Here is a 17,094-nt window from a genome sequence, read left to right as displayed (position 1 = left end):
TTTCCTCTGTTGTGTGATTTGCTGTGCGTGAAGGGATTTCACCTCCAGAAAGAGGACTGGAAATTTGGTGATGGCAATTTTAAGCACGTACCAAGTTAACACGAGGCTGGTTCCCAAGGGAAGACATGGGGAGGTCTTTCTGCTGAGTCACTTGGTAAGATCATTTTGCTCTCAAGGCAGAAACAAGATGTGTCATCCTTCTGTGCAGCCATTCACTTGGGAGATCCAGGGCCTTAGGGGAACATGAAGAGGGAGGCGCCGGGCTCCTCAACTGGCTCAGCTTCATGGGGATGCCTGGGCTGTGACTCCGATTCCTACTGTGGACACTCCGAGTGGGCCCCCAGCCGCACCAGCCTCTTCACACACGTGTGCATTTGACCAAAGGAGCTGGAGTCTCAACACAAACCCAGCCGGGTGCTGTCCTTGAAAGCTTCCGTGCTATGCCAAATTGAGGGGTCCTTTTTCTGTTTCCTCTACCAGGCACCGCCTAGAATCCTCCGATCTCGCTTTAGTAAGAAAAGTACCTCATCCTCGGCCACTGAAACCACGTGAGTGAGATGAGCCAACATCACTGGATCCACAGAATGTTTCTTCTCTGCCTTAAAGAGCTATTTATTCACTCATAACATAGAAACCCGCAAGCTGGTGTACTGAGCGTGCAGCCCCGGACGTGGCCTTTCCTCTCTCCCCTGTTCCACTTCGAAGAGTTTCTCTTCCCCCCTCCTTTTCTTTCTTTTGCTGGGGAGAGGCTAAAGGGAAAGGTAGTGTGCCGGGGGTCAGCAGTTTTCCACAACTGGACCGGCGTACAGACAGCAGTGTTTTAGAAATAGAAGAGAATCACCCCCACTGCTGGGATGCACATTTGTAATTTCTTGGTTGCATACTTCGTTTTTAGTCCTGTATATGCAAACAAAGCAATTTTCTTTTTAACTTTTTTTTGTTCTTGGTACTAGTACTTTGGACTACGATGTACATATTTACGGCTTTTGGCTTAATATAGTGGACTTGCAAGGGCTGCCAGAGGTTCTGATGTGTAAGAAAGCTGCAAAAGCGGGAGTGTAAAAAATCATTTTGATGCTAGAGGATGTCTCAGATGTGCTTATGAAGCTTCCAAATACGACTCGAGTACAACATCCCTTTTCCTGCAGGGCGATGGTCCATATTCTTCAGACAGTTAGTCAACAGACCAGAGAAGTTTAGAATAAAGAAAGGCAACATTTTAGTGACAGGTGTGAGTGTGACGAAGTCAGGGGAACAGCCTAGAATAAGAGAAAAGTCACAGGAAGCTTGTCTCTCCCATGGATCCAGGATTAGGAGCTTCTGAATCCTTACAGGGGATTTATCATTGTCTTAGGTAGGAGCCTTGCCCTTGGTAAACCTTCTCTGGGGCATGTAGACTTACAGAGCTGTTGTAAGGAATCATTCTGAGTGGTTCAAAAGAGCTTGACGATGACTGTGTTTCCATACTAGGACCCAGCGCCGTGACCGATTTCCCCAGGTAGAGGAGCCCACAGTGGGAGCGCCTCGTTTCAGGAAACACTAAGCGAAAACCAACCCATCCACCCCAACAAAAAAAGGAACCCTACAATCATGCTTTGTTTCAGATACGCGGTGAAGTACATCTGACACCTGGGTAACGATCCAAACGCTGGGTTCTAGAAAGGCTGCATAGGTTGAGACCTTCATGGATGTGACTTGCTCCCCGGCTCACGGGCAGCTCTGGCCTGTGCGGAACGTGAACGAGAGAGATGTCACGCGCTCATGGGCACTCGTACTTCATACAAGCCCGCATCGCTTAGGAAGAGAACAAATCACTGTCTGAGGGGACCCCCTGCTTAGATTGAGAATTTTATCTGAAAAGAAGAATCTGGTTTAAATAGCATTTTGGTCTGAGGCAGCTGTTCTCCCCTGGTAGAGCTGAGCCTAAATGTAGGACTCGTATACTTACGCTTAGAGTTGGTGTTTCCTTTCAGTGTGATGCATGCAGTGGTCACAACCCAGTTACTTATAATACTTGGATTGTGTTTGTTCATAGATAGGCCCTGAACACTAGAGAGTGTTATGTACCTCATAGAACCTACCGTCCATCAGCTATAAACAGGCCCAGTTAAAGACTGAGCTACGCAAACATACATCAGTCTGCTGGTGACACATTGGCTGGATCTTAGCCACCTCCGAGAGGGTTTTACTTGAAGTTGCTTGTTACCAGATGTGCATATTTAAATCCCTTTTCCCCACAATGCCTCTAAAGGTGACTTTGTAATTTACAAAAGGATTTAGGAAAATAAACCTAAAAGCAAATTTGTGGTTCAGAGGGCAAACAGAGGCTGTCTGTTCATTGTCTGAGCCCCATACCCACCAATACCTAAACCCCTGAGGGAAGACAGAAAGCCTGTTTTCTTCAAGCTCACTGAAGTTTCAGACAGAGGAAAGATATATGCTTTAAAATGTATTTACCTGTCATTGGGAGTACCCAGAATTATCAGAAACAAAAGCAAAAAAAGCTTAACTTCTTAAGCAGCTTTTTAGCAATTTTTTTTTTGCCAAAATAATAAATGCCTTTAGCAGCAGAGATTAAAATCCTATTGTGAACAGCTATATTTTCACCATTTTACAGTGGAGAGTTTTAACAAGTATGGGCTATGAAGTTTGCACTCAACTATGCCAAAAACAAGTTTGAAGCACTCTATTCTCAGACATGCTGTATTATTTCTCATTTAAGATTTAAAAAATATAAAGGTATCCAAACTGCTGTCTTAATGTAACTATTTTTCCTTCAAGTGTTGGTTAGGGAGTTGGATTCTCTCTTAAAAACACTCACTGTACAACTGAGAGCAGCTGTCATATTTCTGGCAAAACATGTTTACTTATCCAACAAGCTGTATATTTGTGTGGACTGGCGTAAAATGTGAATGCCTCAAAGTGTACACGTAGTGATGTGGAGTTCTGTCTAGAGGATAAAACTGAATGTTTTTAATTGGCTGATTTACAGACACAGGCTGTTTACAAAATGCTAGCTGGAAAGTCTGTACTTTTCATGTAGTAATTTTCGGTTCTTTGCTATTGAGCACCTGTTCCGTTTCTGAGAAGGATGAGACGTGGTATTGTACTTATAAACTGGAGAGTTAGGCATAATCCCTCCTGGCTTTGTGTGAATAGCTTGCTCACTTCGCTGGCCTCTGAAATGTGTGTTCTCTGTAGTATACTGTCCATGTGTCTGTGATAACAGTGCTTGTCAACCACGACCACCACTGAGTACCTTCCCAGTTGTTCACCTTGCACAGTATTGGAAATGGTAAAGGATGTGTGCTTCATTCACAAACGGCACACACTCAGAGAGCTGGCATTCTGGACTGTGACTGTGTACACTTGCCCTTGGTTTATTTCTGTAATCCCCATAGAATGATCTGTAATCAAATAGTATACTGAACTGTGCATCAAAGGGATGTAAAAATTACAGTATTCCAAAGGTTGAAGTTCTGCTGTTTTGTTATAATGCCTGATATATATCTTGAATAAAGTCTTAACATTTTTCTTTTAAAAGACATCTTTGTAATGTTGGGCTTATGAGGAAAGAGAAAATACTTAAAAAAAACACAACGTATTCGTCAGTAAGGATGAGGAGCCGAGTGCTAACTGGCCTGGTGCCTGGTGACTTGGCTCCGTGCCTACTGCACAGAATTGTTGCAAAGAGAAAAAAATTAATTGATAATCTGTGCTTTGAGAACCAGTTGATCACGTAAATATGAATCTGGTACTATGTTTGTCTTACATTTTTAAAGGTCACCAGTGGAAACTAGGTAGCTGTGAAAACAGGGTAGTTCATCTGCAAGGCAGTTTTAATTCTGCAAACAGACCTTTGGTCTGTTGCTTTCCTTCTAGGAACCAGTGTCCTCATCTGCAAATGCGGGAGAAGGGATGCAGGTCAGAAGAGGGCGGGGCACATGGAGACGCACCGGGAGTTATGGATGCCCTTAATGCCACTGCAGCCCTGGCCTTTAAGATATAAACAGGTACACGGACTTCCCTGGCGGTCCGGGGGTTAAGACTCCGTGCTTCCACTGCAGGGGGCGCGGGTTTGATCCCTGGTCAGGGAAGGTCCCACGTGCCACGTGGTGCGGCCAGAAAAAAAACCAAAAAAAACCCCCAAAAGACTTGGAAACTCAAATTCTGAAACATCACAATGAAACACTCATTTTCTTTGCCTTTATAGTCCTATGTGTTTGACGCGCGGACTGTAAAGCATAGCAGCGGCAGGTAAAGACGACGATGCAGAGGGACTGAAAGAAAGGAGAGATGCAGAGGAAGGCTGAAAATCCACTCGTTAGTCATGTCCTGAGCCAAGTCCAATGTCAACAGAACTGGTATTAACCAGGTTAAGAGCTGACAAATAACAGAAAAGCAAAGTTGTAAAATTTAAAAGCTGACTTGGTTCAGTGTCATAAAGAAGTATTTAGTATTTATGGTGCTAGATTACAGTCACTTGTTGATTTTGATGTGAATTTTCATATGTTGTTAGAAGACTTGGGGAAATGCACAGGATTCCAAGGAGATGGACCCGGTTTCTGTGACTACTAGCTGTATTTTGGGTAACGTATTTAACCTTCTGTGAGCTTCAGTTTCTGCAAGTCTAAACTAGGGACAGATAATATCTCCCTTGCAAGGTTGGTATGAGGGTTAGCCGTCTTGTGGATACATGCTGGGACGTAGTAGGTGTTAAATAAATTCCACTTTTACATATACTTGAATGTCATTTAGATAGACCCTTTAATGTAATAAGATGTTTCGTTGTCAAACTATAACATCACTGTAGATGATAAGCCCTGCTACCCGTAAAACAAAAATTACATGTATGAAAATTCCCTTTCCCCTAAATCATGGGCCTGTCAGCCCTTCCACTTCAGTCCATCTCTGGCTGCTGGGGCCTTAGCCAGCCCTTGTCTCTACCTCTCCTGCCCCTGGCCTAGAGGGGAAGCCAAGGTGCTCTGAGGCCCAGAGACCCTGTTGTCCACATTGCACTAAGAAGTCACGGAGGTGGTAGAAAAGGCTCCTCCTCCTCAGCTTCTTCGGGCACCAGATCCATCCCGCTTCCAGGGGTGAGTGGAAGAGGTAAGGAGCCAGGCAGGTGAGAAATGATGTGGAGGCCTTGTGAGGGACTGGCTTCTGCTACCCCAGAAGCAGGAGGAAGTGAAAACCCATCAAAACAGAGAGCCATTCCATGCGTCAGGTTCTTGAGATTCTCGTCTCAAATCAAATGTCTGTTCTTTAGAAACTGGCCCCATAGACAGACACACACTTGGCCTTGGAGTTTTAGAACACTCTCTTGTCACCCTTTTTCCTTTTAGTGAACACACACTGGTTGCAAGGAGTTCCTCCAATAATCCTAGTCTGACATGCCACAGAATTCCAATTTGGTTATCTTTTATCTTAATCTGTTAATAGAGGAACTGCATCTTATCATCACCAACTATTATATTAAAGGATCTGAAGCAGTAATTGAGGCATAATTGTATTTAATAATGGTTTTTCAACCAGTCAAAATGCTCGGCTCTTTGAAGATGCTTCCCAGATGATTCTGACGGGAGAGCGGAGAACCACTGCCCTAGACCATAAGCATCCTGAAAAGCTGCATTTTCCTCAGTGCCGCTTACCTGACCCTCTTCATGTGAACAATGCTTAACTTCTGCATCGTTTCTAAAAATGACTGAGATTACTTTTCCCCTTTAGATTCTACAATGTGTCTCTGGAAAATTTTGGAAAAAGTTTACCCTCACAATTAAAAGTATGAAATCTCAAGTGGATAAATGAACTTCTATAAAATATAACTCTTGGTTAAAAAGTTTTTGTCTCCACTTATACAGCCTCTTTAGCTTCACGAATGGGCATACTGAAAGGCTATTTCATTTACTCTTCTCTCAATAAAAATCCTGTTCCAATAAACGAAGTGAGAACTGCTATGAATGCAGTGAACCTAGTAGACCAGACGGGTTAGCACCCCAGGCTCACCTCTGAGGGAAACTGCTCACATAACTATTTTTTGCTCCACGTGGACCTGCTAGCCCAATCAAATGGGCCAGGGTGGGCTCCTGACCTCAGAACAGCCAGTCCCTACACTGGTCGGTGACCCCTGATGAGACCTGGTGTAAAAGGACAAAACTGACCCAGTTAGAGTCTCTTTGCAGTTAGTTAGAGACTGGAGATAGGAGCTGAGGGTCACGATGTAGAAAAGTACCTCAAAGGTGCACGCTAGCATTATTATGGGAAGCAGACACTAAGAGTAAACAAAAGCTGTGAATCAGAGAAGCTGGTGAGGAAAGAGAATGGAGCCAGTGATGTAAAAAGAACTGAGCCCCGTGCATGGCAGACCCCAAGCCTAAAGATCCACCACTTCTGCTGCTGAGACCCCTGGAGGTGCCTCAGATCCAGTATCACCATGTAATTTCTGCTCTTCCTGAGGCCTGGGGGTTAGTTCTGGGTGGGAGATGGGGGTGTGAGGTGTTCCTGCGTTCCCAGGCACATATCCTTAAGATAACGTCACACTGCTTGAGCTAACTTGTTAGCTTTACGGTCTTTTTACGTTTGTCCTAACTGGAGATTCCTTGCAACTAAATAAGCCTAACTGGAACAACTATTTAAGCCATTACCACTTGTTAAAAATAATCAAAATTTAAAATTTCTATTTCTCTGAACAAATCTGGGAATGTTTAATCCATTAAGTTTTAAAACATTGGTAAGTTTAATGTTGGTACTACATGTTTCCATATCAGTTGGTACAACTTACATCATGTCTTATACTATTTCATCTTTGCAAAGACATCATATACACAAAGATACACATTCAATAACTGGGAAATCACAAAACTTCTGATCTATACTTTCAGGTTTGTTCGGTCATGATACTTCTGATAAAGGTCATCAGCATACCAGTTTCGCCTCTTCCAGAAAGAAGTTGTCATTTTATCTAAGAGCTTACTTTGGGTTTTATTGCAGAAGACAAATTCCCTCAAGCGTCTTTTTCTTGCAACCGTCTTCTTCCATAATTTTTTCTTATAACCAGCCTGTTAGATAATGTTACAAAGACAATTTAAAACATTATATTATATAGGAAACAACAGATATGTTAACCTCTCATGGTTCATAGGCCCGCTGGAAACAAAGACTAAACTTTCATAGGGGCTGGTATGTTTTTCAGAAAAATGTGATTCTCAGTGTGGGGTTAGACAGAGAAATCGTGTGTAGTTTGAGAAAGGAATATTAATAATTTAAGAGTGTTACAAAGATTATTTAAAGCCACAGCAAATAAAGCTAAATAAATCGTGGACGCTGGTGAAGTACAGGGTAGTGATATATAATTGTAACAGCTGACTTTATATGCATTACCTTATTACCTCTTCAACAATCTTCAACAATAGCATACTATTATTCTCTTTTTACAGATAAAAGAGAAACAATTAGAGCAGTTAAGCAGCAGACTGAGGTCAGAGAATTAATAAGAGTTCTTAACCACTACACTGCTATCTTCCTGAAGTGGAGGATGAGGAAGGGAGTACTGGCTAGTTGGTGACACTTATGTTCATTTAAGGGGGCCTAAGTATTACAAAGGCTGAGAAGCAGAGTTCTCAAGTATACTGTGTCATTTATTCTTTTCACACACCGGGGGGACCAATTTCTACAGTAAGTACTTTTCTAAGGAATAATGACTGCAGGAAAACTATTATTGGGAGTGCTGAAGGAATAATCCATGCATTATTAATTCTGAAGAATTAATTTTTGAAGTAGATCATTAGATCGAATATAAAACTATAATCATAGCCTGTTTATTTTTGTTTTCTTTTGGCCATTCTGCACAGCTTGTGGGATCTCAGTTCCCCAACCAGGGACTGAACCCAGGTCCTTGGCAGTGAACGCGTGAAGTCCTAACCACTGGACCACCAGGGAATTCCCAATCATAGCCTGTTTAAACTAGAAGAGACCTTAGTTGCCGCCCAGGTTAATGCTTGGCTACAGTAATTTATAGGAGAGGTGAGACTAGAAACACAGCTATTGGTAAGAGCATCTGGGTCCTTTCAAACCAAGGGCTCTTTAGGGCAGCACACTAACTGAACAAAACCACAGCTCTTTGCTGGGAAGGTGCCTTGGGGTTTCTGACATGCCGTAGTGTCATCACTGTGACCAGCAACTTCTATAGTACAGTGATGCTTAGAAATAAGGAAGGGTCATTTCAGAGTTCTGGCTTTAAAATGCCAGAGGTTAGATGGTTACTTCTTATTACTTACAATTCTAAGTTGAAAGATTCAAAGAAAAATCCCCGTATTTGTGTAACAGTTTTCTAGTTTGCAAGCCAATCTGGGTCCCTGTGGATCTCTGACATACAAACAGCTAGTTTGCTGTCCTGCCCATCAACAGCAGAATAATCTCCTTTGAAGATTATTCTGTGGAATGTAACCACTGTGAAAATGCTTGAGACTTTTTAGACAATCTACCAGTTCAGAAATGGAAGGAGGGAATAAGCTATAAAGATTAGGGACACCTGGATGAAACTGTGTTGCAGAAAATACTTTCTGTTTTTATACATTAGTGTAAATTAACCCACCCGGATTTTTGTTTTCTTCTTAAGATTAGATTTTGATGAAGCAGGCCATTCTGCATATGGAATAACTTCCGGGGGCCTGGAGCAGGGACTAGGTATTATGATTGGAGAATTCCATCAGGTCATTTATACCAGTGTGAGGGTTTCAGGGCCCAGTAAAAGGGACGTGGAAAGGAAGGCAAGGAAAACCTCCCATTTTTTTTTATCTAGGGCCAGATGAGGACCTGGAGATAATTAGTATAACAAAGGGGAGGAAACATTTCCAGTGGTCCAAAATTCATAACTATCTGCTGAACTACTTAGTTGAGCTACTGATGGATTACATGAGCTTCTACTGACTAGTGCAGGAAACTAACTACCACCGTATTCCAATGGAGAAGTGAGCTGAGAGTTCCACTTATTTGTCTACAAATTTAGGATTGTTTATAACAGAGTCCCCCTCTAGAGGCCATGGTCCATGGCCAGAATAAATATTGGAGTTCTGTCTGATATGATCACCAATCATACACACCAGCAGAGAAAAACTTCAAGATTAAGCCACCTGGAGAACCCAATCCAAGGTAGGCTGGAAGCTATTCGGTCCCAAATCTGCACCACGGGACTAAGTCCTTGCTGAAGTCCGCTCTGCTGTTTTAATGCTCTGGGCTTAAACAGAGCCTCCCCACAGGTTATTTATAGATCGGGGGCCTCAAAGGGATTCTGGTAATCATCAGACAAGACAGACATGTAAGAGACCTGGGATGAACCTGTCCTGCAGTGAAGACTTTCACCATTGTGAATAGTATTTTGTTATATGAATAGTTAAAAATGTTTTCTACACATGTATTCACTGACATGAAGAGATGCCTGCCAAGCCGGGACTTCAGCACAGCGCCGTGAAAGCTGCTGGTAGGATGGGGGGAAGATGTGTCAAGGAACAGGCTGACTTCTGCTTCAGTTTAATCTAACCTCACTCCTTTTCTAAGCAAGAAACCGTGTGAAGACTCACCTTCCTCCTTAGCCACAGGCCAGAATGAAGTCGAAGAAACCTATAGATGGCAGCTTTCACAGTCTTTCTCTTGCCTTTTCTTGAACTGTAGTATGTTACAGTTCTGACTGGTGGCTTCAGGACGTGTGGGAGCAAGGGGACCACTCTACAAATATATGGAAAAATTTTAAAGTCAGCAATAAGACATAAAAGGATAAAATCCACTTCTGTGCTTAGAAGTGAAGGCAGCAGCTCCACTGGGATAGAGCTCACTTTCAACAGACGTTGTTACTCCTAATGATCCGTGACACTACACGTGAGAATGGCAACTATCATCAATTTGCAAGTCCTCCATAACCTACCCCCTCAATCCCTAGGAGAGAATTTATCCTGCTATATATATATATATTTTTTTATTTTTTTATTTTATTTTATTTTTTTGCGGTACGCGGGCCTCTCACTGTTGTGGCCTCCCCCGTTGCGGAGCACAGGCTCCGGACGCGCAGGCTCAGCGGCCATGGCTCACGGGCCCAGCCGCTCCGCGGCATGTGGGATCTTCCCGGACCGCCCGGGGCACGAACCCGTGTCCCCTGCCTCGGCAGGCGGACTCTCAACCCCTGCGCCACCAGGGAAGCCCTATCCTGCTATATTTTAATCACCTGATTCCTTATCCATCTGCCACTAGATATAAACTCCTTGAGGACTTCAACTTATTTTTATCTCCGTATCGTTTTTGCCAAGTATGGTGCTGGGCACCCAGGAGCGCTTAACTAAATATCTGCTGACGGAAATGAGCACCACACGCGGCCGAGCCTTGTAAGTTGAGCATCTTGTTCACCCCCCCAACTTTGGCTGACAGCTCCCACCCAGGAAACCACATCTTAGAACATCAGAAGCGGGCCCTGTGTAGTCAGTCATCCCTGATGCTGGCATGTATATTCTCCCATCCTTCAGGCAAAGTCTATATAATAAACCGGCAAAGAATATCATCTAAGATGTGGCAGGCATGACGATTTTAGAAGTTTTGTCCAAGCATCATGTTTACTGAAATATACTCAACCTATCGAGGACTGTGGCAGTCTGCCCACATGTCAGGTTTCTGACAGATGTGCTCAGTCTGGGAGCAGGGGACACAAGCAGTGTCTGAATATGACTGAGATGTCGGGAAGCCAGTGCAGAACTCAGACAGGCATTCTTGGAGCAGTTTCGATAGGCTGAAGAGGCCAAAATACTCAGGGGCCGTAAGAGTCCTGGAGAGAGAGAGAAGCATACATACTTAATATGACACTCCAAAATACACACCCAGGGAATTCCCTGGCAGTCCAGTGATTAGAGCTCGGCGCTTTCACATCCGGGACCTGGGTTTGATCCCTGGTCGGGAAATTAAGATCCCGCAAGCTGCGGGGCGTGGCCAAAACAAAAACAAAGTGATGCATCCAGATATTTAAAACGAAGTAATGTACCGAAGCGACCAAGTATTATACATAATTAATGGGTCCTGAGGATCAGACTCACCTGTGGAGCTTTTTGTCCTTACTGAGGTATAGCTTACACATCACAAAATTACCCATTTATGTACAATCCAATGCTTTTTGGTAAATTTAGAGAGTTGTGCAACCAACATCACAGTCCAGTCTGACGTGTCCTAGTTCTACGTTCAACGGTAGGGGACAAAAGACACGCAATGTGAATTCCCACCACCAGCTCTTACACTGTGGACACACAGAACTCCTGCACGTAGGGAACGGCAAGGCAGAAACACAAAAGCTCCTTGGCTCCGCAGAGACACAGCAGGTGGCAGGAGGATTCATAAGGAAAACAGAAGAGGTACTTGAGCTTCCCTCTAGAAAATGGACAGGCCGTGAGAGGAGGAGGCACAGAGTCCAGGTAGCATGAACAACGTACACAAAGGCAAGGAAGCCGAAACAAATCCATGTCGGGAGCGGGGACTGGACCTGCCACAGAGGCTGAGCACTGTTTGCCGGCCTATCGGAGATGCCCGGGGAGTAGCGGGTAACGAGGTGGCCGCTCAGAAGGCAGATCACGGAGGGCCTAGATGTGCGGACTGAGCGCAGAGTTCTCCTTATCAATCCTTCACGCTATCGCCAGGCTCAGAGTCCACGGCTGCAAAGCAGAATCACTCACAGAGCTCTGACTCCACTTGTAGATTCTGAGCGAGGCTAGTGTGGGACTCGAGAATGTGCATGTTAAGAGAAACAGAGTCACAGATATAGAAAACAATCTCTGGTTATCGGGGGTGGGGGGAGGGATAAACTGGGAGATTGGGATTGACATATACACACGACTATGTATAAATAATCAACAAGGGCCTGCTGCACAGCACAGGGAGCTCTACTCAGCATTCTGTAAACACCTGTACGGGAAAAGAATCTAAAACAGAGTGGACATATGTATATGTATAACTGATTTGCTGTACAGCAGAAAATAGCACAACATTGTAAATCAACTATACTCCAATAAAAATTTTAAAAATAATAATAAAAAAAGAATGTGCACGTTGATAAAACTCCACAAGATGATGGAAATGTCTGAAAAGAGGATTGTGGTGATAGCTGCACAACTCACTACATCATACTGTACACACAGGGCCTCCCTGGTGGCGCAGTAGTTGGGAATCCGCCTGCCAATGCAGGGGACACGGGTTCGGGCCCCGGTCTGGGAAGATCCCACATGCCGCGGAGCAACTAAGCCTGTGCGCCACAACTACTGAGCCTGCGCTCTAGAGCCCGTGAGCCACATCTACTGAGCCCGCGTGCCTAGAGCCCATGCTCCGCAACAAGAGAAGCCACTGCAGTGAGAAGCCCGGGCACTGCAACAAAGAGCAGCCCCTGCTCGCCGCAACTAAGAAAGTCCACGCACAGCAACAAAGACCCAACGCAGCCAAAAACAAAATAAATTTAAAAAAAAACTGTACGCACAAAACAGGTAATTTCATGGTATGTAAATTATACCTCAATAGTTGGTTTAAAAAAAAGTCCACAGGACTTCCCTGGTGGCGCAGCGGTTGAGAATTCGCCTGCCAATGCAGGGGACATGGGTTCGTGCCCTGGTCCGGTAAGATCCCACATGCTGCAGAGCAGCTAAGCCCGCGAGCCACAACTACTGAGCAAAACCCTTATCTTGCTTTTCTCTGCTCCATCAGAGATAACAATTTCCAGTCACCCGATGACCTAGTGGGTAGGATTCTGGGCTTCCACTGATGTGGCCCAGGCTCAATCCCTTCAAATCTCCAAGTATAAATAATTTGTATCTCAAAGAACTGAAACTATTTGCAGACATGATTACAAGCCCGGAGGTAAACTTTGAAAGATTAAGTGAATAGGAGGACTGTAGACAACAAAATGTCCCAATTTTCACAGATCATCAGAGCTTGATATATCTCAATTAAAAAACACAACAAAACTCTCAGAAGTTCTTGGAAACTGCCCCTGAAGGAGGTGAGCAGATGGGAGTCCAGAAATAACTGGGCAAACTACAGGCTTATCTGTAGAAAAAAAAAAAAAATGTTAGAATGGATAAATAGAAATGCACAGAAAAAAAAATTTTTTTTCGTCAACCGGGAGTGAACTGTTCCTTGAAAAGAACTTCATTTCACTTTTTGATGTAGTCACCAGCCTGAGAAATCATGAGAATATCTAGACAGTGTATCCCGACTTTAGGAAGGCACGTGAAAAGGTTTCTGATATTCTAAATAAATATAGAAATGTGGGCAGGACAATAAATTAGGTAAATTCCAAGCTGATTGGAAACTGTACTCAAATTAGTTGATTGCTGTTCTCCTGGTGGAAGTGTCTTCCTGACTCCCTAATTGACTCTTAGTTTTCCCCAATTTATATGAAGGTCCTGAAGGTGTACAAGGCATGTTTAGCAAATCTGCATAAAGAAACAAGCTGGGAACCATGGCTTATTAACATATTTGTGAAAAGATACACTATCTAGACTCAAAGTGATCTCAGTAAAAGGAAAAACAGACCAAAATTAACAAAATGAAACCAGGGATAAACCAACTGAGGTTAGAAAAAAATGGTTCCTGGAACAACAGGAAGGGTGACTGTGGCTTGAGAGCAGTTTCTGGGAAAATGACTCGGGGGGCTTTATCCACCATACCCTCTCCTGGACCAACACTGTGATTTAGCTTGTAAAACCCAAGTCCAACTTAGACTGTGTTAACCAAAGGCAGCTCACAAATCAAGGGCAGTGATTAACTGCTCCTTCAGTCTTCTGCCCTCTGTGGGAATTTTAGTACAGACAGGCTTTCTCTTAAACACCCTCTTGTATGGAGAACACTGATGTTTTCATAAAGGAGGTGACACAAAACCAGTTTCGAAGGAGTAAGAGAGGAGGTAGTGGAAACAGGAGGCCAAAAATGGAATACGTAGTACGTAGTACGTTTGGGGAGCTCTGTTTGGGGAATTACAAATAGCCCCGCTGTGGCAGGAATCAAAGGAACGTGGGGGTTAGGGGAGGTGAGTGTGACAGTGTCTAAACTAGTGGTCTTCAAGTTTTCTTTTGATCCCATACCCTCTAAATGAATTTTGAAAAATTATGTACCCTTTCACAAAATTTCAAGTAATATCTAAAATTTTAAATAGTTTAAAAAGGATGTAATTTCCAGGATATTTCTAAAAATGACATTTAAAAACAAGCTGTCGCATAACTCTTTTACATGTTTTCAGTGGAATCTAAATACCATAGTGAGTTAATACCTGCCTACATCATCAATTGTTAAAAAACAAGGACAATAAATCCAAATTGATGAAAATAAGAATTGTTCATCAAAAGATACTTTAAACAAACTAAAAAGGCAAGCCAGAGTGGGAGACTATATTGGAAACACATTTAAATGAGAAAAGACACGCATCCAACATACATAAAGAACTACTATAAATCAGTAAGACAATTCAACAGAAAAATGGGCAAGATATTTGAGTATGTCACAAAAGAAATTCAAATGGTTAATTACACATGTAGAAAGGTATTCAGGCTCATCACTAATCACGGAAATGCTATTCAAACCACAACGAGACACCACTAAATACTCACCAGATTGAAAAAATGTATAGGTCTAACAATACCAACTGTTGATGAGGATATGGAGCATACGGTGCTGGGTGACTTTAAATAAGCGCATCACTTTGGCAGCGTCAGGCAATGCAGAATATATACATATTCCCTGACGCAGCAATTCCACAGCTAGTTTTTTTGTTTGTTTTTGCAGTACGCGGGCCTCTCACCGTTGCGGCCTCTCCCGTTGCGGAGCACAGGCTCCGGACGCGCAGGCTCAGCGGCCATGGCTCACGGGCCCAGCCGCTCCGCGGCACGTGGGATCTTCCCGGACCGGGACACGAACCCGTGTCCCCTGCATCGGCAGGCGGACTCTCAACCACTGCGCCACCAGGGAAGCCCCCACAGCTAGTTTTATATGTATAAACATACACACACGCCATAGAGAAACTCTTGCACTCATGCACCATGACACAAGGCCAGTCAGCTTTGTACCTAACCGCCCCAAAGTGGGAACACCCAAATGCCCATCAATAGTAAAATGCAGAATTGTAGGGTAGTCCCATAAGAGACCATTCTATAGCAATGAGAAAGCATGACAGCTACGTGTAAAATGAATGAATTTCACAAAGAAAAAGAAGACACAAGAGTACATACTATGTGATTCCATTCATGGAATGTAAAAAAACAGGCAAAACTAAACAATATATTGCTTAGAGATGCACATATAGATCTTAAAACTATTACAGAAAAAAAGACAAGGTAATAATAAAAGTGAGGACAGTGTTTATGTTGGGTGGAAAGGGGCAATTTTGGTTGAAGAGGCACACAGAGGTGAAGGCTCCTGGTACTGCTCTATGTCCTGGCCTGGGTGTTAGTTATACCCCATGTTTGCCAGGGAGTTATTTGTTAAGGTAGTCCTGTATGCTATATACATTTTTCTTTATATGTTATATTTCACAATTGAAAAATACCCCACATAAACCAGCTCTTCTGTAACAGCTGGAAACTTTACACTTTTTTCTTTCTAGTCTTGGTCCACAGAATTTTATCCAATTTTGTGTGTACGTAATTTACCGATCATCGTATCTTATGTGAATGATCTTTAACTTTTGCAGAAGTCCCTACAGTGAAGGCAACCCTTCACTTCCGTCATCTCTCTGTCAAGAAGTCCTTAAGGCTGCCCTAGGGCCGCCACTGAGTGAAGCAAGCAGCCGCACTCCCTGCACGTTGTGTGCATTTCATACAGCCACGCTTACCACATGCCGGGTACTACACGAGGCGCTTTACGTGCTCGAGCTCATTTAGTCCTCACGTGGACAGTGTCATCCCTATTCTAGAGCCGTAGAATCTGAAGTTCAGAGAGATTAAATAACTTTTCAAGGTCAAAGCTCGTGAGCGGCGGATCCTAGCCTCGGTGGGACTTTCCTGTCTTCCTCGCCCCCCACCCCCGCCCTTCTGGTTTGTTTTCTAGGGAAGGCGGAATGGCTAGGAGCCGGTAAGGAAGCCAAAACTGCGGGACACCCCGGTTCGCGAGGGTCCAAGAATCTCGGAGATCTCCGGTGCTGGCGGCCGAACACAGGCCGCCCCGGAGGAAATTCGGAACAAACCTCTGACCTCATATAACGATCCCCCTCCTTTCTATCTTTCTTTTTTTTTTTTCCCCCTGCTAACCTCCACGCTAAACGCCCACTCCATCCCGCGCCAGTCCCCGCTTCTGTGAAGGCATGAATCGAGCTCCTCGCTGCCCACTGACCTGAGGCTGCTCTCACAGTACACGCGAAGGCGGACGCCGCCATCTTGCCGCCTTGCCTTACGGCAGCCGAATTGGGTCTAAAAGCTTCAGAGCAAAGGACACTTAGGAAAAGTAACCTGGGCGGAGTCGGGGAAGGGAGTTAAAAACATGAATAAAGGAACGTTGAAGTCTACCTTTATTGAATATCTTTATGCCAGGCTGTCCTTCACCGCTGTAAAACAAGTGCCTATAGAATACTGCCTGGCATATAGTAGGCTCTCAATAAATTCTTACTGAGCATTTGACTGAAAGATGTATTTAAGTACCAGCATATTTGAAACAATTTTTTTGTGTGCATTTCATTAAATTAGTTTGAAAGAATAAAATGTATCCTTCCAAAGCTGGGATATGTTGGGCTAAATTAACAGGAAATAGCAACATTATTAGAATTTTTTTAAAAAATTGAATGCCAACTCTAATCAAATGAATGTAAGTATCCCGAGGACATCAGACACACACACACACTTTTTTTTCTCTCTCTAATCAGTAACACTGTTATTTGGTAGAACAGCACCTCAACTCTTCCTGAACAATCTACGTACCTTATCTTATTCCTGAAAATTAGTGATCATACATTTTTAAACAATGTTCATTCAAACAGAAAATAAACAGCAAACCTCTCTCCCATCCTTGTAGTCTAAGATACTTGACGCATATACAATATATGGCACTATTTACTGGTTGAAATGGGTAAGGGTCAAACACTGAGTCTCAAGG

The 17,094-nt window shown here is 43.6% G+C and overlaps 2 protein-coding genes across 5 annotated transcripts in view; one reads left to right on the top strand and one right to left on the bottom strand.

Annotated features, from left to right (window-relative positions):
* Positions 1 to 3,543, top strand: part of REEP1 (receptor accessory protein 1) — a 112,847-nt gene extending 109,304 nt beyond the window's left edge. For 2 of the 4 annotated variants that reach the window (XM_081254023.1, XM_081254022.1), the window contains one exon: positions 481 to 3,543. In XM_081254023.1, coding sequence (XP_081110149.1) covers positions 481 to 552 — 72 coding nt within the window. In that variant the 3' untranslated portion in view covers positions 553 to 3,543. The remainder of the gene's footprint in view (positions 1 to 480) is intronic. The other 2 variants (XR_014017422.1, XR_014017423.1) reach the window with 2 other exon arrangements.
* A 3,169-nt stretch (positions 3,544 to 6,712) lies between these two features.
* Positions 6,713 to 16,425, bottom strand: MRPL35 (mitochondrial ribosomal protein L35). The gene is made up of 4 exons (XM_081254356.1): positions 16,339 to 16,425; positions 10,618 to 10,807; positions 9,579 to 9,723; positions 6,713 to 7,058 (listed from the first exon to the last, which is right to left on the bottom strand). Exons 1-4 carry the CDS (start codon positions 16,379 to 16,381, stop codon positions 6,870 to 6,872), a joined length of 567 nt encoding a protein of 188 aa, XP_081110482.1. The 5' UTR covers positions 16,382 to 16,425; the 3' UTR covers positions 6,713 to 6,869.
* Between the last annotated feature and the right edge of the window lie 669 nt (positions 16,426 to 17,094).

This window comes from Mesoplodon bidens, assembly GCF_964165515.1.
Source record: "Mesoplodon bidens genome assembly, chromosome: 14".
NCBI lineage: Eukaryota > Metazoa > Chordata > Mammalia > Artiodactyla > Ziphiidae > Mesoplodon > Mesoplodon bidens.
This window is presented reverse-complemented; position numbering and strand designations above follow the sequence as displayed.